The sequence below is a fragment of the Emydura macquarii genome, unplaced genomic scaffold, assembly GCF_026122565.2.
Source record: "Emydura macquarii macquarii isolate MOO-44397 ecotype Brisbane River unplaced genomic scaffold, CSIRO-AGI_Emac_v2 contig_968, whole genome shotgun sequence".
Lineage (NCBI taxonomy): Eukaryota > Metazoa > Chordata > Testudines > Chelidae > Emydura > Emydura macquarii.
In genome coordinates, this window is record NW_027131105.1 from 7,037,598 (window position 1) to 7,057,953 (window position 20,356).

General features: G+C 55.2%; 2 protein-coding genes across 6 annotated transcripts; one reads left to right on the forward strand and one right to left on the reverse strand.

Annotated features, from left to right (window-relative positions):
- The first annotated feature begins 528 nt into the window (after positions 1-528).
- Positions 529-14,743, forward strand: FERMT3 (FERM domain containing kindlin 3). Its single transcript, XM_067544023.1, has 15 exons — positions 529-679; positions 2,072-2,239; positions 3,479-3,712; positions 4,286-4,408; positions 4,647-4,815; positions 6,039-6,141; positions 6,456-6,563; positions 6,979-7,113; positions 7,275-7,324; positions 7,555-7,679; positions 8,284-8,390; positions 8,792-9,007; positions 9,281-9,405; positions 9,710-9,851; positions 14,251-14,743. Exons 2-15 carry the CDS (start codon positions 2,080-2,082, stop codon positions 14,428-14,430), a joined length of 1,977 nt encoding a protein of 658 aa, XP_067400124.1. The 5' UTR covers positions 529-679; positions 2,072-2,079; the 3' UTR covers positions 14,431-14,743.
- Positions 14,744-14,816: 73 nt separating this feature from the next.
- On the reverse strand, positions 14,817-20,119 carry TRPT1 (tRNA phosphotransferase 1). 5 transcript variants are annotated; one of them, XM_067544027.1, is made up of 8 exons: positions 20,050-20,119; positions 19,690-19,833; positions 19,189-19,270; positions 16,755-16,924; positions 16,280-16,454; positions 15,902-15,958; positions 15,636-15,711; positions 14,817-15,121 (listed from the first exon to the last, which is right to left on the reverse strand). In XM_067544027.1, exons 2-8 carry the CDS (start codon positions 19,783-19,785, stop codon positions 14,986-14,988), a joined length of 792 nt encoding a protein of 263 aa, XP_067400128.1. In that variant the 5' UTR covers positions 19,786-19,833; positions 20,050-20,119; the 3' UTR covers positions 14,817-14,985. The 5 variants fall into 5 exon arrangements, with proteins under 5 accessions (XP_067400128.1, XP_067400130.1, XP_067400126.1 ...); XM_067544029.1 differs by having other exon boundaries at positions 15,601-15,711; XM_067544025.1 differs by having other exon boundaries at positions 16,280-16,457.
- Between the last annotated feature and the right edge of the window lie 237 nt (positions 20,120-20,356).

Genomic DNA, 20,356 nt, shown 5'->3' on the forward strand with positions numbered 1-20,356 from the left:
GCTCGGTTAGTCCCAGAGTGAACGCAAATCCTGCTTGAACCTTTGGCCTGTATTGGAATCTTGGCAAGTGAGTTCCACGAGCTAACTTTGTGTTTCCCCATGTGCTGCTCAGTGGGGCAGAGGAAAGTTCACAAGGAGACTCCTTTTCACTTTGTGTTCCAATAGTTGCCCTCTGTCCTTATGTGGATTAATAAAGGGGTGCCCCCTTTTAGTCTGGGCACTACAGCCCCCTTGGGCTCGGATAGGATGCTCTGTTTGGGTGCTGCACAAACCCTAAGTGAGATCAGAGTGCTCATCCTCCTAGGTGCTTCAGGTACAGAGTGAGAGAGAGTCCCTACTGGGAAGGGCCTTCACGCAACCCACAGCAGTGTGGGCATTTCTCTAAAGCAATCCGAGGCGGCAGGTGCCTGACCTGCCATTGGGCCCTGAGGCGAAGGACTTCCTGCCCAAGGCAAACATGATGAACAGCCCTGGAGCTGTTGAGCAAACAGTGCTGGGTAGGCGTGAGAGGAAGTGGAGGGGGGGAGGGGTTAAGGGAAACGCCCTGGTTTAGAGCAATAGGGCCCAGTCATTTGACAGCAGGCACGTTGAGGAGGGTGATAGAGCGCAGGCTGGATCCCATCCGTGCTAGCTGAGCCAGCAGCTCCAGGGGCGTTTGGACTAAGCCCGTTGCTGAACGGTAAGGGCTGGCTGCGTGGTGGCGGTGGGGGGTGGAAGTTCCGCTTCACGCTGCCTTGGCGTGCCCCACTCTGTCTGTTCCTATGGGCTCCCCCCCCCCCAAGTTTGTCACGTGCCCCTATGTACAATCCTCCACTGAAGTGGAAGAGGGGACCCATGGGGGGGGAAGTGAGGGGGAGTGATCTAGCTGAATGCATAACCTTCCTAACCAGCCATGGACAAATTCCTGAAAGGATGTGGAAGGCCATCCCTGGGGCCAAGCCTCACTCCTACGGTACCTGCCTCCGGACCCTACTTTTGGGGCTTGTGGCATTTACCTAGCTGTTGGTTTGTATCTGCCCTTGTGGTCTCTAGCTATGAGCTAGGGCTTGGGTTAAACTGGGATTTGACGTATCAACCTGGGGATTGAGGAGTTAGGATTTCTGGGTTCTGTTCCTAGCTCTGGATGGGGCGTGAGAATTGAGTTGGGAAGGATTGGTGGGGTCTTTCCCCTCCCTCCCCCCATAGGCAGCAATGGACCCAGGAGTCCTGACTCCCTGCTCTAACCCGCTAGACACCACTTCCCTCCCAGTGCTGGGGATAGAACCCACAGGTCCTGACCCTGGCTCTCTGGCCTGATCATCTGGGGCCCAATGTAGCCATGGTCCCCTCCTAACTTCTCACTGTCTGAGGGACAGACTCCCTGAGGTTGGAATCGGGACTTCCTAGCTCCCGTCCAGCCCATAATCCCATTCCCTATAGCCCCGAGCATAGCATTGGTACAGCCATACCTGTTTCCCACCTAGCGCTGCTGTATGGGAACGCTGGCCAGCTATTTCTGCATCCTGCCTTCCCCCCACATGCTATCGGGGAAGTCAAATCCTCTCCCTCCCTATAATGGGCAGGGGTGGAACATGTCCCTTGCTGAACGATGGGGTCGTTCTCACCCCTCCGTTCCCTCCTAGCAGTACTACTGACCCAGTGTAACACACAGAGAGAGAAGGGAAGGGACAAGCCCTCCCCCTTTGTTACACTGATTCTTGAAGCTGGGGGGTAGAACCCAGGTGTCCTGACTGCCAGCCCCCCTGTCCTAACCCACTAGACCAGAGGTTCCCAAACTGGGGAATGCTCCCCTAGGGGGCTGTGAGGAACATTCGGGGGGGCGTAGCCAGGCCCAGGCCAGCTCCCACAGGATGTGGGGAGGGAGTGCCACTCAACCCCGCTCCCAGCCCCCCATCCGTGGCTCTGCTCCCAGTTGCAGCCCCCAGCCCTGACCATGGCCCTGCTCCCAGCCAGGGGGGCGTGTGGGTAAAAGGTTTGGGGACCACTGCGCTAGACCCTGCTCACCTTCCAGAGGCGCACACAGAACTCATGTCCTGTCTCCCTCTTGACCCGTGCACTGCACTCGTTCCAGGGTGTGCCATGGCGGGGCTGAAGACGGCGAGTGGGGATTACATCGATGCCTCCTGGGAGCTGAGTGTGGCTGTGGAGGAGCTGGGGCCTGAGGCTGAGCCCCTGACTCTGCGAGTCACTGGGGACGTGCACGTTGGGGGCGTCATGCTGCAGATTGTGGATAAGATCAGTGAGTGTGGGCTTCCCCCCTTGCTGCTGTGGGTTGTGTGGAGGGGGGTGTCCTCTCCCTTTAAATCCCCTCCCCACTTTACGTGAGCCCCTGCATGGATGGTGGGGTTGTATCCCTTTAAATCTCCCTGCCCCACTTCCCCATCTTGTAGCCACCAACTTCCTGCTGTGGGATCCCAGTATCACCCATTTTAGCATCAACCTTCCCACCCCTGGGCACTTCAAGTTGCCCCCTAGCCCAGACCTGGGCATGGAACCCAGGAGTCTGGATTCCTAGCCCCCTGTTCTAATCTCTAGACCCCACTCCCTGCTCCTCCTGCCCGTCCCTCACGTGATGCAGGCTGAGTCACAGCCCTGGTGCAGGGAAGTGACTTCGAATCACCCAATTCCACCCTCAGTTCCTCTCTCTCCTCTCCTATGCCCAGCAGAATCAGGGTCTTGCTGTGGCCCTGCCCGCCCCTCCCCCTGATACATTGTCCTCTGTATCAGGGAGACAGGCAGTTGCCCTCTATGGCTATGGGGCTGGGCCAACCCGGGAATACCTGGGCTGGGCTCTGTCTGCCCAGCTCTGTCCTTTAGGTGTTAGTAATCCACGCATCCCCCTCCATCCAGCTGTCTGTCCCTGCATGCCTTTCTCTATCCTATACCTCCTGCATCTGTCTGCCCCATCTCCACTCCTGTAGGTAACAGCAAGGAAGGGGCTGGGCCCTGGTGGGAGAGCGTGTCCCAAGGACCAGTCCAACAGGAAGTGACTCCTTATCTTCCCAGGACACAAGGGGGGCCTGGGCCATATTTTCCTGTGGCCAGTGTTTGTGGTTAGGGGCCCTTCTCCAGGCAGTGCCTGATAGCAGCTGTGGCTGCTCCTGCTGGAGCGTATGAGGCCCAGACACTGGATGGGGGCTGATAAGGGGCCAGCTTGCTAGAGCCAATGGCTATAAATAGTCTCCAGGACTCGGGTTTCTATTCCTGGCTGTGGGAGGGGAGTGGGCTTTAGTGGGTTAGAGAAGAGGCGGGGTAGGATTCAGGACAGCTGGGATCTCTCCCAGCTCCTGGGGGGGACTGGGGTCTAGTGGTTGGAGCAGGGATGCCAGGACCCTACCCCATTAGCCATGACTCTAGTTGAGATATCTTTAGGGGTGTGTGTGGTTCCTGGGGTCGCAGCATCCTCCCAACCCCCAGGGTGCTGTATCTCAGCGCCGGGCAAGGGATCCTGGTGCAAACTGCTGCGCTGTGCCCCCAGACGTGAAACAGAACTGGTCTGACCATGCACTCTGGTGGGAGCAGAAGAAACTCTGGCTGCTCAAGACCAACTGGACCCTGGATAAGTATGGGCTGCAGGCTGACGCCCGGCTCCGGTACACACCTCAGCACAAGCCTGTGCAGCTGCAGCTGCCCAACCGGCGGCTGATCCGCGTCCGCGCCAGCTTCTCAGAGCCTGTCTTCCGTGCTGTGGCTGGCATCTGCCGGGTGCTGAGTGAGTGTCCAGGAGGTGGTGGGGCACAGATGGATCAGGGTGGAGAGGGGTGCGGGGGATGGACATGGAGGGTGAGCATCAGGGCGAGGAGGAGGTGTGGAGGGGAGGGCAAAGGGGGTAGAGGGTGTGGCAGTTCAGGGGTTGCTTACAGTGGTCTGGAAAAAGTGTGTGGGGCATCATCACAAATTAGTCACTTCACATCCCCCCTCACCCCCCGCTCCTCCTGCAGCTCCTGGGGCTCTTCTCTCCCCTCTGCCCCTTCCCAGACGGGAGCAGGAGCATAGACGAGCCAGTGTATGGGGTGAGGAGGTGAGCCGGGGAGGGGCAGGATCCTTGGAGAAGTAGAGGTCGGGGAGGTTTTGGGGAGAAGAGTACAAGGGGGCTTGGGAAGGGGTGTGGAAGGGAGGGGTTTGGAGTGGGGAGAAAGCCCGGGTGGATGGGGCGGGGAGGGCTTGGGCTTTTGGGAGAAAGGGGTAAGGGAGACAGATGGAAGGAGGGGGAGGGGAGATGCAGGGAGATGGAGGAAGGCCCCCTTACTGGGAAACGCCCTCACCTTGTGCCCCCTTCCCCCAGGTATCCGGCATGCCGAGGAGCTGTCCCTGCTGCGGGCCCCTGAAGAGAAGAAGAAGAAGCGCAAGGGGCCAGCCCTGGGGACAGAGGACGAGTTTGACCTAAGCGGGGTGGTGCTGCCAGTCAGTGAGTGCACGTGAGGGGGGCAGGGGCGTGTGCGTGCGTTCTCCTGCGAGCACCCGTGCAGGCTGGAGTGAGTGTGTGCGACTGTCTGTGCATGCTGGGGTGAGCATGTGCGTTTGTGCCAGAGGGTACATGCACTGGTGTGAGAGGCTGCCCCTCTGCGTGTGCCCCTGGCGGTGCAAATCTGCCTGGGTGCCGTGAACCCCCCAGAACAGAGCCCTTCCCTTTCATTCCCCCGCAGGTGCTGAGCAGCAGCCATTCCGGGGGATGCCGGCCCATTTCTCAGACAGCCCCACCTCCGAGGTCTGTTACCAGATGCTGTCAGTGAGCTGGACCGGCCTGACCTCCGAGCACGTGCTGAAGATGCCTCGGCCCAGCAACCTTGTGGAGAAGGCCCACATCAACAGCCGGTGAGAGGAGGGCGGGGGCTGCGTGTTGGGATTGAGGGGCACCGGCACAGCTGGTGGGGAGGGGGCAGAGAGCTGCTCCCACTGGGCCTGTGCCTGGGGGCAATGCCACAGCCGGCCCATCATGGATTTCCAGGGCACTCGGTACCCCCAGCCTTTCTACCGTCACCTCTGGCAGCACCTGGGTGGGCCGGGCCCTAGCATTAGGTTGAGCCTTGTCACCCCAGCATTCCTACACGGGGCCCTTAGGCTCCAGCCCCCCATGTGTCTCTGTGGCCCCCCAGCAGGTCCCCTGCGCTCAGCGCCCTGCAGCGACCCAGTGCAGCCTGTTCAGAGCAAGCCGGCGTTTACTAGCTCTCTGGAACCCAGCGTCGTGGGGCCCTTAGCTCAGCCCGGAAAGCCAAGTCTGTGCTGGCAGCCACCTGCCCTGTTCCGCAGGGTCCTGCCTGTCTCCCCCGGGGGTCTCACTCCTGGAGTGTTAGCCTTAGTATCCAAGAGTGGGCTCCCACCCTGCTGCCTGCACAAGCCCCATTGCTACTGAGCCCTGGGGGAGCAGCCTGTGCTTGGCAGGCCTGCAGTCCTTACAGTGACAGGGTGGGGAAAGCCTACCCTGACCTTGTCTTACGAGTGCTACGTAGCAAGTGAGAAAAATTGGGATGGGGGTGGGGGTTAAAGGGCACCTATATAAATTGGGACATCTGGTCACCCTCGTGCTACATGGGCAGCCCAGTTCCTAGCCCAGGCCTGACAGGCAGAGCTTCCCGGCAATCCCTGCTGGGAGTACAGCTTCTACCCGCATGAAAGAGCCTCTGCCGGCTGAGCTCCCCGAGAGACAGGAGCTACAGTAGCCAAAGCCCTTCTGTGCCAGCATCGGCGCGTCTACATGAGGGCTCATGCTCTGCTAGGACACTGTCCCCTCTTCCCCCAATCCACAGAGAGTTAAGTGTGGGCCAGGCTGGAGCAGCGTCCTGTCCCCTGAGCTCCAGCTGTCTGGCGCTGGTCCCACACGTTCAGCATGGCTGGCAGGTGTCCAGGGCTCTGAGCCTTGGGACAGTTCTTGATGATGCATCTGTCCCCAGCTGGAGAGACCTGAAGTCATGCCATCTCCCCTGGGCTAGCGGGGAAAGTAACCCCTTCCCGCCCAGGGGATGGCAATCCCAAGGGGGGGGAACCAAGACCTGCCTGTTCATACCGATATGACAGTTCCCATGTGTGTCCCCCACCAGGTGGCTGAGCTCCTCGCGATCACTGATGCAGCAGGACGTGCGGGAGAATGAGCAGCTCTGGCTGCGGTTCAAATATTACAGCTTCTTTGACCTGGAGCCCCAGGTGGGCCTCCTCCTTGCCCCACCCTTCTCCCCTGAGCTCTCCTGTCCGTCCCCCCTCCCCAAACACACCCAGCCAGTCCTGTCTACTTCATCTGGGAGCCCAAGGGGAACCCCCCCCCCCAAACCTTTGCTCCACCTCATCGACTCTCCCTTCCCCCTCAAACCTGCCCTGGCTTTCTGGATCTGGAGCCCAGAACCCCTACCCCCCGCAACTCTCCTCCAGATCCGTGTTCCATCCCCTCCCCTGCTCCTACCCCTTCATTTCCCACATTGACCCCTAACTCCCACCCGCCCTTCCTGTCCCCCGTGCTGCAGTACGACGCGGTGCGGATCAACCAGCTGTACGAGCAGGCACGCTGGGCCGTGCTGCTGGAGGAGACAGACTGCACCGAGGAGGAGATGATGGCCTTCGCTGCCTTGCAGGTATGGGAATCCCACCCATCCCCAAACACCCCCACCCCCAGCTAGGCCAGGATCCCCCCCTTCGCGCTCACATGGAGCACCTGCAACTAGCAAAGATACATCCCCTCCCCCGCATGGAGCAGCCCCGCCTACCTGGGGTTTGCCCTCCCACCCTCCAGCCAGGCTGGGATCTACCTTCCACAGAGCTCACCCAATGGGGCCAGGACTAACTACACCTGGAGTTCTCCCATGCAGCTGGGCCAGGATCCATTCCTTCTCACAGAGCACCCCACCCAGTGGGAGCAGGATCCATCCCCCTCAGATCAAACTAGTGAGCCAATCCTGCATGGGCGCGCTCAGGGTGGGTGGGGCAGTGAAGATCTCCTCTCCTGCCCCATACCCCCCCCCAACTAACCCACCTCCCCCTGCGCTCCAGTATCACATCAACAAGCTCTCCCTGAGTGCCGACCCTGCGGAACCAGCCAGGGAGCAAGGCCTGGATGACCTGGACTCAGCCCTGTCCAACCTCCAGGTCAAGCTGGAGGGGGGCACATCAACCTCGGACATGCTGGTAAGGGGGGAACTGTGGGGCAGGGTTGAGGGACACCAGCAGAGCTATGGTGGGACCCAGGGTTGGAATAACAGAAGGCGGCAGGATTGAGGGGCATCTGGAAGAGCGCAGGGGGCCGGGCTGGAGTTGCAAGGGGTGACGGTGTCTTGGTGTGTCCACAGGAAAATCTCACCACCATCCCTGAGCTGCAGAATTATCTCCGGATATTCAGGTGAGCCCCAGACCCTCTCATCCTCACTGTGCGGGTCAGGACTCCTGGGTTCTACCCCTGTGAGATCCAGTGGTTACACCCCTGCCCCCAATCCCCATGCTGTCCTCTCACGCTGCCCCACATCACAGTTCAGGGTCCAATGGGAGCTCTGTCTCCCACACCAGGGGGAGAGAGGTGGGGTGTACCCTATTGCACTCTCTCCACCTTGGCACTGACACCCACTTCCATAGACCCCGCAAGCTGACACTCAAGGGCTACAAGCAGTACTGGGTGATGTTCAAAGACACCTCCATCTCCTACTACAAGAGTCGCGAGGAGGCGCTGGGCGAGCCCGTGCAGCAGCTCTACCTCAAGGGTGAGTACGGTATTCCCTCCCCCCGGCACCCATGCTCCTCCAGCCGCCATCTCGGATCAGACTGACTGGCTCCTCCGGCCCACTGTGTCCCAGCTCGCACAAAGCCCTTGTTACACTCAGTTCTCTGAAGCAGCCCTTCCCTCAACACTGAGCTCTCCTCACCATGCAGTGCTGCAGGGATTCCCCCCTAGGGTATGTTCCACCTGCAGCATGAAGGTCTCTTGCTGTCAGTATCCAGGGTGTAGGGGGAATCCCTTTCCCTAGAGCAACCTCACATCCTCTCTATTCCAACTTCCTGGGCCCTTTGCAGTCCAGCAGCAGGGAGTTCCACAGTTAACTGAAAGGAGAAGGGACAGGATTTTCCTTTCTGTTCCCTCTGCAATTGGCAGCCAATCAAAGGTCTCTGGCATCAACTAATGACCAGATTTAATCTCCTGAAGCATTGGCCTCCATAAAACTCCTGTGGCTTGTAGTTCCACAGGTGGACTCAGACAGGTGAGAGAATCTCCCCCATTCCCATGGGATTTTGAGGTGTTTGTGTAGCCACAATAAAGCATTTTAATCACCAGATACGCTGCATTTCCCCCCTACCCTTCAATTTCAGGCTGTGAGGTGGTACCGGATGTCAACATCTCAGGCCAAAAGTTTTGTATCAAACTGCTGGTGCCATCTCCGGAGGGGATGAGTGAGGTGTATCTGCGCTGCGATGACGTGAGTTGGGGACAGAGGTGGGATTGGTGTGTGAGGTGGGATTATACTGGGGGCTGTGGGATGGGTGGGTGCGCTGGGATTATATTCGGGACAGGGGACTGTGGGTGGAGTTGCAGTGGGATTACACCCTTGAGGTTGTATGAGGGTGCAGCTGGGTTGTACCGTGTAGGGAGAGTACTGCGGTGGTGAGAATGCAGTGGGATTATATAATAAAGGGAGGGCTATGGTGGGGCTATATTGGAGGAAGGGGTTGCAGATTGGTGCATGAATGGGATTATCCTCTCGAGAGGGGCTGCAGGCTCCGTACTGCTGGGGTCTGGCTACTGAGATGCATTGTGGGGTGGTCCCAGCTGTGGGTCTTTGGCACCTCTCCCTCTTTTAACCTTCCCGCCACCCTGCAGGAGCAGCAGTATGCCCGCTGGATGGCAGGGTGCAGGCTGGCAGCCAAGGGCCGGACCATGGCAGACAGCACGTATCAGTCTGAGGTGCAGAACATCCTGTCCTTCCTGCAGCTGCAGAAAGCCAACCCTGATGCACCTGTGGCCCCTGATGCTGAGGCCACGGGCACCCAGTGGCTGGTGTCCCCCCGCTACCAGAAGAAATTCAAACCCAAACAGGTAGGTGGGGGTAGGGGTCCACACTGACTGTAAGGGGACAGTGCCCTCTACTGAGCCCTGCTCCCCGCAGCGCAGGGTCCCCTACTGGTAATGGGGCCAGCACGGACTGTGAGGGCAGAGCATCCCCTGCTGAGCTCCCTGCAGCACAGTGCCCCCTGGTGAGGCACTTGGGTAATGAGGTCAGCACTGACTGGGAGAGGGTCTCCCACCCGAGCAGTGATCAGGCCTGGCCCTGTGTAGTGTGGAACACTGACCCGTGTCTCCTGCCCACAGTTAACCCCGCGCATCCTGGAGGCCCATCAGAACGTGGCCCAGCTCTCACTCACCGAGGCCAAGATGAGGTTTATCCAGGCCTGGCAGTCACTGCCTGATTTCGGCATCTCCTACTTCGTGGTCAGGTGAGGCACCTCTCTCCTCAGAGCCAAGGGTAGAAGCTAGGAGCCCTGGCTTCCAGCCACCCTCACACCCCTCCCCCAGGCTCTAACCACTAGACCCTACTTTCCTCTCCACAGAACCAGGGATAGAACCCAGAAGTCCTGACTCAGCCCTTCCACTTGCACCCCCAACCCAATCAACTCTTCTCCCCACAGAGCTAGGGACTGCCATCCCACCTCTCCTAACCAGTAGACTGCCACCCCTCTTCCTCCCCAAAACGGCAATACAATCCAGGAGTCCTGACCCCTGCCCCTCCATGTGCTGCAGGTTCAAAGGCAGTAGGAAGGATGAGATCCTGGGCATTGCCAATAATCGTCTCATCCGAATCGACCTGGCTGTGGGAGATATGGTGAAGACCTGGCGGTACAGCAACATGCGTCAGTGGAACGTCAACTGGGACATCCGTCAGGTCAGTGCAGGGAAGGAGGTGCTGGGGTCTATAAGGAGCAATGCCCTGCCACCTTGGAGTCTGGAACAGTGAGGGAGAGGTAGGAGAATACCCCAGGAGACACAATTGTATTGGGTCTTCTGCACCTCTCCAGCGGTCATGCATGGTAGACGCTGGGCTCCTGGAGTCTCTTGCCTGGCTCTGGAGGGAGAGTGGAGTCTATAGAATCACAGAAATGTAGGGCTGGAAGGGCCCTTGAGAGCTGACCAAGTCCTGCCCCCTGCGCTGAGGCAGGACCAATAAACTTAGTCCTAGACCATCCATGACAGGTGTTTGTCCAACCAGTTCTTAAAAACCTCAGGCTTAGGGAGGTGGTGGAATCCCCATCCCGAACTGCCTTTAGCGTTAGAAAGTTTTTTCCTAATACTGCCTTCAGGGGACATGGAGAACAATTGATCCCCATTCTAACAGCCCTTCACATACTGGAAGACTGTTATCAGGTCCCTCCTCAGTCTTCTTTTCTCAAGATTAAACATGCCCAGTTTTTTTAACCTTTCCTCAGAGGTCAGGTTTTCTAAACCTCTTAATCATTTTTGCTGCTTTCCTCTGGACTCTGTCCAGTTTGTCCACATCTTTCCTAAAGTGTGGCAACCAGAACTGGGCACAGTACTCCAGCTGAGGCCTCCCCAGGGCTGAGTAGAGAATGAGAATCATTTCCCACATCTTACACACAGCATTCTTGCAACACCCCAGAATACCAGTCTTTTTTGCAGCTGTGTCACATTGCTGATTCACATTCAATTTGTGATCCACTGTAACCCTCGGATCTTTTACAGCACTATTGCCACATAGTCACTTCTTCCTCATTTTGTAGTTGAGCATTTGATTTTTCTGAAGAGTACTTTGCCCTTGTCCTCACTGAATTTCATTTTGTTGAGTTCAGACCCATTCTCTGACTTGTCAAAATTGTGTTGCATTCTAATCCTGTCCTCCAAAGTACTTGCAACCACTCCCAGCTTGGTGTCATCTGTATTTTTATAAGCATATTCTCACTCCATTATCCAAGTCATTAATGAACATATTGAATAGTACTGAACACAGGACTGACCTTCTGTGAGACCCCACTAGATACACCCTCCAGTTCAACCGTGAAACATTTGATAACTACTCTTTGAGTACTGTCTTTCAACCAGGGGCACCCACCATCTAGTAATTTCATTGAGATCATACTTCCCTAGTTTGCTTATTAGAATGTCACATGGGACTGCATCAAAAGCCTTACTAAAATAGACCACATTTACTGCTTTCCCCCATCCAAGGCCAGTAATCCTGTCAAATTAAGTTAGTTTGGCATGATTTGTTCTTGACAAATCCATGCTGGTTATTCCTTATAACCCTATTATTTTGCAGAAGCTTACCAACTGATTCAAAGAATATAAGAACTGCCATAGTGCGTTAGACCATAGTCCATCTTGCCTAGTATCCTGTCTCCAACAGTGGCCCATACTGGAGCTTCAGTCAAAGTGTACAGAATAGGGCAGGCATGGAGTGATTCACGCCAGTTTTCTCTTCCTGACTTGTGGTGGTCAGAGGTTTATGGTCACCTCAAGCATGGGTTGATGTCTCTGACCATGTCGGCTAATAGTCATTGGTGGACTATCCTCCACTAACTTACTCAGTTCTTTTTTTGAACCCAGTTATACTTTTGCCCGTCACATCATATGGCAATGAATTCCACAGGTTAGTTGTGCATTGTGTACAGAAGTATTTCCTCTTGTTTGTATTAAATCTGCTGCCTATTAACTTCCTCTGATGACCTCTGGTTTTTGTATTGTGGGAAAAGGTAAGTAACACTTTCCTACCCACTTTGTCCACACCATTCGTGATTTTATAGATCTCTGTCACACAGCCCCTTCGTTGTCTCTTTTCTAAGCTGTACAGTCCTAAGCCATTCCATACCCTTGATCATCCCACTAGATTGGTGAGCCATGACTTCTCTTCACAAAAGCCATGTTGATTCTTCCCCAACAAAGCGTGTTTATCTGTCTGATAATTCTGTTCTTTACTATAGTTTATCAATTTGCCTGGTATTGAAGTTAAGTTCACTGGCCTTTAATTGCCAGGATTGCCTCGGGAGTCTTTTTTAAAAATTGGTGTTACAGTAGATACTTTCCAATCATGTGGTACAAAGGTTGATTTCAGTGATATGTTGCATACTACAGTTTGTAGTTCTGCAATTTCATGGTTGACTTCTTTCAAACTCTTGGGTGAACACCATCTAGTCCTAGTGACTTAATACTGCTTAATTTAGTAATTTGTTCCAAAAGCTCATCTGTTGACACATCTGTGTGGGACAGTTTCAGATTTGTCACCCAAAAAGAATAGCTCTGATGTGGGTCTCTCTCCTATATCCTCTGCCACAAAGACGGATGCAAAGAATTCGTTTTGCGTCTCTGCGGTAGCCTTGTCTTGAGTGTTTCTTTAACACTTTTCTTGTCTAGTGACCCCGCTGCCTGTTTGGCAGGCTTCCTGCTTCTGATGTACTTAAGAAAATTCTTATCATCCATTTTTGCATCTTTAGCAAGTTGTCTCTGAAATTCTTTCTTGGCCTATGTTATTGCACTTGTACATTTTATTGGCCAGAGTTTGTGTGTGCCTTCCTATTTTCCTCATTAATCTGACTTTCACGTTTTAAGGGTACCTTTTTGTCTCCAACACTCCGCTGTTTAGCCATGGTGGCATTCTTTTGGTCCTCCTACTATCTCTTTTGGTTTGGGTATACGTTTAGTGTGAGCCTCTCGTATGGTGTTTTTAAGTAGTCTCCATGCTGCCTGCAGGCATTCTACCCCTGTGACTGTTCTTTTTAATTTCTGTCTAACACAAGCAACCTCATTCCTGTGTAGTTTCCCTTTTTAAAGTTAAATGTAACCATGGGTTTTTTAGGGTTTTTTTTTTTTATATTTTCCACACTACAACGATGCTAATTTTAATTATATTAGGGTCACCGTTGCCAAGGAGTTCAGCAATAGTTTCCTCTGGTATCACATCCTGTGCGCCACTTAGGCCTAAATCAAGAATTGCCTCTCCCCTTGTATGTTACAAGTCTAGCTGCCCCAGGAAGCAGTCATTTATGGTATCTAAAATTTCATCTCTGCATCCCCACCCTGAGGTGACATTTACCCAGTCAATATGAGGATAGTTGAGATCACCCATTACTACGACTGCTGGTTTTGTAGCCTTGCTAACCTCCTGTCACAATCACGGTCACAAGCTGGTCAGTAGCTTGATTAATTTTAAAATTTTCTCCCTTATGACTCTGCTTTTTTTTTTTTTTTAAACATATAGTGCCACCCCTCCCCCCCCCCAGCGTGACCGACTGTCATTCATATTTCTTAGCCAGGTGTTACCATGTCCCATTGATTAGTTGCATTTCACCAAGTTTCTGCAATGCCTATTTTACCACTATCCTCATTTAATGGCAGGCACTCTACTTCACCCATCTTAGTAGTTTAGACTTCTAGCATTTGTATATAAAGCACTAGTACATGGTTAATATTTAATTGCTTGCCTTCATGGGTGACGTTTAAATTACTTGTATGTTTAACTGTTCCTTCCTAGCTCCTATCTATGCTTTACCAACTTCTTTCCTATCCTACATATTAGGGTAGAGAGTTCCCCCTTGAATAAATTCATCCCTAAGGGATGTCTCTGCCTGACCCATGTGCTCCTCCATGCCTGTTAGCAACCCTCCAGCCCTTGGTTTAAAAAATCCTCTACAACCTTTTTCATTTTACATGCCAGCAATCTAGTTCCATTTTGTTAAGGTGGAGCCATCCCCCTGTACAAGCTATTTCCCCCCACCAAAAGGTTCCCCAGTTCTTAATACTGTGGAAGAATTTAAATTTAGGGGTTTTTATTTACAAGTTTATTGTTTAGCGGATAGTTTAGAATTAGTTAAACAGATTAGTAAAGTTAGTTTATTTTTTATGTAAAGAAGGTAGTTTCTTTAATTGTAAAGGGCGACTTAACAAAAATGTAACTTTTTTATAGGCTGTCAAACAAGTTTTTATACGTTACAGTTTTCATTGTCATACATACTAAAAAAATATTATTTAGGAATTTTTTAGCTGAGTACTTGCAATTTTTATTTAAGTTACAAGGTTTTTTTTGCATTTTATTTTTGCTGGCGTTTAAGCTTTTTAACTATTTTATTACTTTAGAACATTTTAAGATTAAATAACTGCTAAAAAGACATTTTGTATTTTAGGCTTTTTACAGCTATTTTTAAAATTAGTTTTGAGCAGAAACAGACGTTTTAAAAAAAAAAAAAAAAAATACAACTAAAGGGGGGAGGAGCTGGGAGCCAGGACTCCTGTGTTCTTTTCCCCAACCAGCCCCTCACTACTGTCCTCTCCCCCAGGTGGCGATTGAGTTTGACGAGCACATCAACGTGGCCTTCAGCTGCGTGTCCGCCGCATGCAATATTGTGCACGAGTACATCGGGGGCTACATCTTCCTCTCTACCCGCTCTGCCGCCAAGGGCCGAGCCCTCGATGAGGAGCTTTTCTACAAGCTGACGGGGGGGCATGAGGCCCTGTGAGCACGCAGCCTTGCCCACATCCCCTGCAGGATAGCAGGGGCTGGCAGGGAGTGGGGAGCACTGGGGCCAATGCCGGCCTCACTCCCAGGAGGAAGCAGCTGTCTGTACAATGGACTGGACCCCTTACCCACCCAACACAACCCCCTACGCCAATATGCCCATCCCTTCTTACCCCAACACACCCCCCTCCCACCCTCTCTCCCCACTCTCTGTATGGAACCTAACTGGCCCACCTATCCCTATGCCCACATTCCCAAACCCCTACCCCCATGCATCACATGTCCCGCCCCCCCTTTCCATGCACACCCAGCACCAGCTAACCAACACAGCCATCACAACACCTGTCCCCCCTCAAATTCCCTACACCCCATGACCCACCAACACCCCTCAATGGCCACAATTCCAGCCCAAGCCACCCCTGTACCTACACCCTTTAACCACCACCCCCATCCCTTCTCATGCCCCCAGCCACCTCAGCACTCCTGCAGGTGCTCCATTCAGGGGAGGGGGAGCTCAGGGCCCCAGGTAAGTGTGGTAAACCCAGCAGAGAGATCGCTAATGCAGCTGCAGCAGATGGAACAGCAATGTTATTTTTACACTGCTCCCCCTGCCACGCCCTGATTCTCCTCCATGCCAGGAGTCTGGAACTGAGCCAACCCCTGCGTGGGTCACTCGAGGGATAACAGATGCCCTGAAAAAGAAGAGAAGGATTCAGAAAGATGCTAGCAGCACTTGGCTTTTCCCCAACCCACCATCTATGTGCCCTCGTCAGCTCTGCCAGGGAATGATGGGACCCTCCAGCCCACAGCAGCCTATGGACACTTCTCTGCCATGCCCTGGGTGAGGATCAAAGCCATGGCTGCTCAGATTCTGCCTCAGGCTGCCAGCCGGGCGAGACCACAAACACAGAGTAATAAACCAAACTCTCACCACAGCAGGCTGGTCTGTGACTCTGTGGCAGGGCATGAATTGCTCCCCAGACTCCAGGGTTCTAGCCCCGACTAGGGGGTTTGAGCAGGGGCCAAGGGTGTCAGGACTGCTGCGTTCTACTCCCCATTTGCTACATGACCTTGGACAAGTCCCTTTCCCTCTTTCTAGGGGATACGGTCCATGGAGATGATGGAAAGATCAGAGACTGTCCCACCCCTAGGGCCAAACCTGCCCCCTTACTGTCAGGCCGGAGCTGCAGGACTCTCTGGAAGTACCGGGGAGGCAGGAGACCTTCGGCATCACCGGGTGTGAGGATGACTCCATTAGTTGAGCGATAGAACTGGATCCCATCTGCAGGGGGAAGCAACACACAGGCAGAAGGCTGTGGGTTCTCTCATCTGTGCTGGGTGGGGACTCAGGTTGAGTGGTTAGAGGAGAGGGCTGGACTCCTGGGTTCTGCTGCTGAGACCATGCTGCAGGTGAAAGGGTTGAGGAAACTTCTTGGTTTCCACCCCACCCCCAGAGGGGCCCACTTACTCACCCACTAGTGCCTTGGGTCCATCGATCACTATAGCCACATCGCAGTCCTGCCTCATCCCTGTGGATCAATAGTCTGAGGTGATCAAAGAGGCCATGTCTCCCCATCCCCCATAGAGTGGGCTGTGGGGGACCGCTCCCAGAGCCAGCCACATCCCCTCCAGCTGGCTGGGCTTTGTACACAGAACCAGCAGTATCCCTAGGGGACACAGCCCCTCCACCCCCAAAGAGAGCTCCCTGCTACTGCATGGGGGGGGGCAGGCTGCTTGGGTTCTAGCCCTGAGTGTGGGAGGGGAATAAAGTCTCATGGATTTAGGGGAAGGAGAAGAGGCTGGAAGCCAGGACTCCTAAGTTCTCTCCCCAGCACAGGGTCCACACTCACCACTGAGGACCTGCCCCTCCCCAGGCAGCCCAGGTGCCAGGTGGATGTGGTTGCGTCCCATGCGAGAAAGGCCCCCCCGGCAGATGGCTGGCCAGTGCCGCAGGTAGGTGCCATGGGCCATGGTCTGGGGCAGGGCTGTGGGCTCCAGCAGTGGGGTCAGGTCTAGCTCCGACACCTGCTGGGGGGATGGAGAGATATTACACCAGGGCTTCTGGCCTGGAGTTCCTTTTGTGCTGGTCTCCCAGCCCCCACCTATCCCTCTGCACTGCTCTCCATTCTCATGCCCCTACCCCCATCCCCTGAAGCAGGGATCCTGCTCCCTGACTCCTCCTCCTCCTCCTGGGAGAGTGAGGTCCTGTTCTGACCCACTCCCCACTGTGGGGCCCCAGGGTGTGGGATCCTCCTGCCCATTCCATTCCCACCCCATCCCCAGTACAGGGATCTCTCTGCTGCCCACTACTCCTCCGCCTGGCACCCGCAGTGAGTGCCCCTGGTTGGCGCGGATCTGCAGTCGCCCATCAATAGGGTGGGGGCGCAAGGCAAAGCGGCGCTTCTCATTAGTCTCCACCACGTGTCGCACATCAGCCACAGAGACACCCGCAAAGCGTGGCAGACTCAGCAGGGCGGCCACATCTACGAACCCATCTGGAGAGAGGAGATAGATGAGATGGGCTAGGCTGACATCTGTCCCCCTTGCTCACCCTGATGGGCTAGACCAAGATTCTCTCTCCTCTCTCCCCCCCCCCCGCTCGTCCTCTCCCACCCATCCCCTGAGAGGGGCCAGGCCAAAACCTGATCCCTTCACTCACCCTACCCCATCCCCACAGCCTGACAGGCTAGGCTGAGACCTCCCTTCCCACCCCTCTGTGATGGGCTAGACCAAGACCTCCCCCTGCTCGTCCTCTCCCCCTCTCCACTCCCACCTCATGACAGGCTAGGCTGAGACCTGACCTCGCTTGTCCTTTCCCACCCCCCCATGACAGGCTAGGCTAGTGGTTCCCAACCTGTGGCCTGGGGGCCAAAAGTGGCCCACGGGGTCTTACAAAGTGGCCCGCCCCTCCCCTCCCGCCGGCTGCAGAAGGGAACCCTGCCTAAGGACCCAGGTGGAGCGTGTTGCTGCAGGGCTACAAGACCGGTGCAAGCTCCTTCCTGCACCCAAGGGGATGGGAATTCAGCGCTCCCCTCCCCTGGCTCCAGCAGGGAGCTCTGCCTGGGTCCCTAGGCGCTGGGTCCCTGCTGGAGCCAGAGGGAGGGGAGCACTGATCTCCTGTCCCTCTCGCTGCAGTAGGGAGCCACTGCCCAGGGACCCAGGTGGAGCTCATGGCGCTACATCATGCGTGCAGTTTAGCAGGCCCCCCAGCATGACTTAGCTGCCAGGCCATGTGCTTGAGTGTGTAGCCACAGTCATTCATCAACAGTAGTGCTTTGTCTGTGAGTGTGTAACAGTGTGTGAGTAATTTGTAGGTATCAAATAGTGAATGTAAAAATGAGCACAACGGCATCAAAATGTTTTGTAGTCCTTAATGGTGTATATGTCAATGCATTAGTTTATGAGCTGAGAGACTGGGGGCCCTTCAGGGTTGTAAAAATGATATTTGTGGCCCTCGAACCAAAAAGGTTGGGAACCACGGGGCTAGGCCAAGACCTGACCCTCTCTCTCGCCCTGCCCCTGATAGGCTAGGCTGAGACCTAGCCCCCACATCCAGCCTGTCCTATCCTCCCCCACATCAGTGAGGGTGTGATCTGCCCCCTCCCCATTCTCCCACCCCACCAAAGGTCTAGGCTGAGACCTAACTTGCCCTCACACAACTTAACCAATATCCCCACAATCAGTGAGGGCAAGACCTGCCCCCCCGCATGCCCTACCTCATCCCTTCTTCTTGCATGCCCCCCACCTTACCCATCCTCCCGCCAACCAGTGACAGTGAGATCTGCTCCTTACATGCCCTACGCCATTCCTCCCCTGCACGGCAAGGCCAAGACCTACTCTATGCCATCTTCCACCCCCTAAAGCAGCTTTGCCAAGGTCTGTCCAACCCCATCATCTCCCCCTGCAATCCACTGCGGGAGGTTAGGGGACAAGACCAGCTAGGCCTTGATATGATGCCCTATCCCCTCCAGTTCCCATCTCGCCCACCCCAGGGCACTAAGGGGCCAAAGAACCCAGATGTCGGGGGGCACTGCCCATGCATAGGCCCTCCAGCAGAGGGCAGCACTGAAAATGTGAGGGGAGGACACAGCCTCTTGAGCAGGGGCGGTGGACTGTTCAGTGCAATGAGTTTGAGAGTCACAGACCCAGACCTAGCCCCCTTCTCTGTGCTCTCTCTCCCACTAGCTCCCTGGGAGCATATGCACCAATATCATGTGCCCTGGCCTCCATAATGATGCCCTGACCTTTCAGGCCCCAGGGCCAGATAGGCGAGCCAGGGCAGGGCTGACCCTAGACCAAATGGCACCCCAGGCGAGAAGCATCTTTGGCACCAACCTCCCCTCCTCCCATTTGTTAAACCTTTTAATACCTTATTTTTTATTGCATTTGTAGCCCATTTAATGATTTTGCTGCATGATTTATCTTTGTCGTTATAAGACAGGAAATTCTACAAAAATCCAGACCATTCGAGGAGGTTAGTGAGAAATGAATCCACATATGGAACACCTGAAACATTTTACGTCAAACATTCTATTTTCCCTTTTGTCGCTAACAACAAAAACAGCACCTCAAAGCCTGGCATGCCAGGTGGTCGCCTGCCCCTAAGTCAGGATCCGCTCCAGGCCAGGAACTCCATGTCAGCTATGGGAGGGTTGTACCTAAGGGTCCCCCCTCTCACTAGCTCTCTCTCCTGAAGCCTACCTGCAGGGGGTGGTGGGGAGCAGACCTGGGGAAGTGGGGGGAGTGTGGGTGCACTTACCAGCCCCCATCTCCAGTCCCACCTGGGCTGCTCCATGACGCAAGATATAGGACAAGGCTTTGGACAGACAGACATCTGGATTCTGAAAGAGAGATGGGGGGGGGAGACAGGGAAAGGAGGTGATGGGGGCTCATCCTAGAGGAAACCCCATGTAACCCCCCCCCCCACCCATCCAGCAACCTCGGTAGAAAGGGCTGAATGAACCACTGGGAGCTAGGACAGCTGGATTCTATTCCCAGCTCTGGGAGAAGGGGGGGAGAGAGTCTAATGGATTAGAGTAGGGGGGCTGGGAGCCAGGACACATGGGCTCTATTCCCAACTCACCCCTAGAGAGGGATTCCTGCCAGCTCTTGCCCCCACCCAACCCACCTGAACTGGAGTGGGGGGGGGAAACCCCTGCAAGAAATCTGGCCATAGAGATAAGTGTCTCCAGCTCAGCCAGGGGGAAAGACTGGCTGGGGTTTACAGTAAAGGGCAGAGGAGATTGCCACTGAGTCTAACCTGTTCCTGGTGCCTCTTCCGACGCCCAGGCTTCCGGCCCCCTCTCCCAGGGGCCCTGGGGAAAGGGTGCTGGGATTCTGCCCCCGCTGGATCCATGCTGGTCACTTTCACCCTGCTCCTGGGCCCTGTGCAACCTCAGCCTCTCTGGAACAGCCCAAGGCAGTTATCCTGTTCGCAGAGCCCCCGTCCTACCAATCCCACCCTCCTCCTCCCTCCCGCCCCGCCCCCCGAGCCCTCTCCGCCCCAATCCCCCCCCCCGATCCCTCTCCGCCCCAATCGCCCCCTCCCCCCAACAATCTGACGCCCTTGTCCCACTCCCCGCCCCGCATTCTCAGCGCCCCTTTGCCTGCAGGCAGTTACCCTCTCCCAGTCCGGATTTACTCCCCCAGCAACAGCTGCCCTAGGTGAACACAGCTGCTCCAGTCCCCACCCACCAGGCTGGGCATGGGCAAGCGCCTGGCCTGGAGGCCCCGCTGTTGGGCCGCAAAGGCCCCTGGGACTTGTAGTCTTTCAGGTAGGACTGGTCAGCCGTGGGAGCCCATCTACCCCGTGTCCCAGCTCCCACAGTTGCTCGCCGCACTTGTGGCGGGAGGGGGGAGATTCCCCCTACTGGGCACATGTGGAATAATCTGACCGGGGGTTCCTGAAGGCTGGGTGTCCTCATCCA

What these genes read in the sequence shown, in the direction of transcription:
- FERMT3 (XM_067544023.1), top strand. Translation starts at nt 2,080, where the DNA reads ATGGCGGGGCTGAAGACGGCGAGTGGGGATTACATCGATGCCTCCTGG. An exon ending in CATCAACCTCGGACATGCTG is followed by an intron (nt 7,114 to 7,274) that starts GTAAGGGGGGAA and finishes GTGTGTCCACAG; the next exon opens with GAAAATCTCACCACCATCCC. An exon ending in AGAAATTCAAACCCAAACAG is followed by an intron (nt 9,008 to 9,280) that starts GTAGGTGGGGGT and finishes TCCTGCCCACAG; the next exon opens with TTAACCCCGCGCATCCTGGA.
- TRPT1 (XM_067544025.1), bottom strand. Translation starts at nt 19,785, where the DNA reads ATGGATCCAGCGGGGGCAGAATCCCAGCACCCTTTCCCCAGGGCCCCT. An exon ending in GGGACTGGAGATGGGGGCTG is followed by an intron (nt 16,925 to 19,188) that starts GTAAGTGCACCC and finishes TCCTCTCTCCAG; the next exon opens with ATGGGTTCGTAGATGTGGCC. An exon ending in GGAGGGGCAGGTCCTCAGTG is followed by an intron (nt 15,959 to 16,279) that starts GTGAGTGTGGAC and finishes ATTGATCCACAG; the next exon opens with GGATGAGGCAGGACTGCGAT.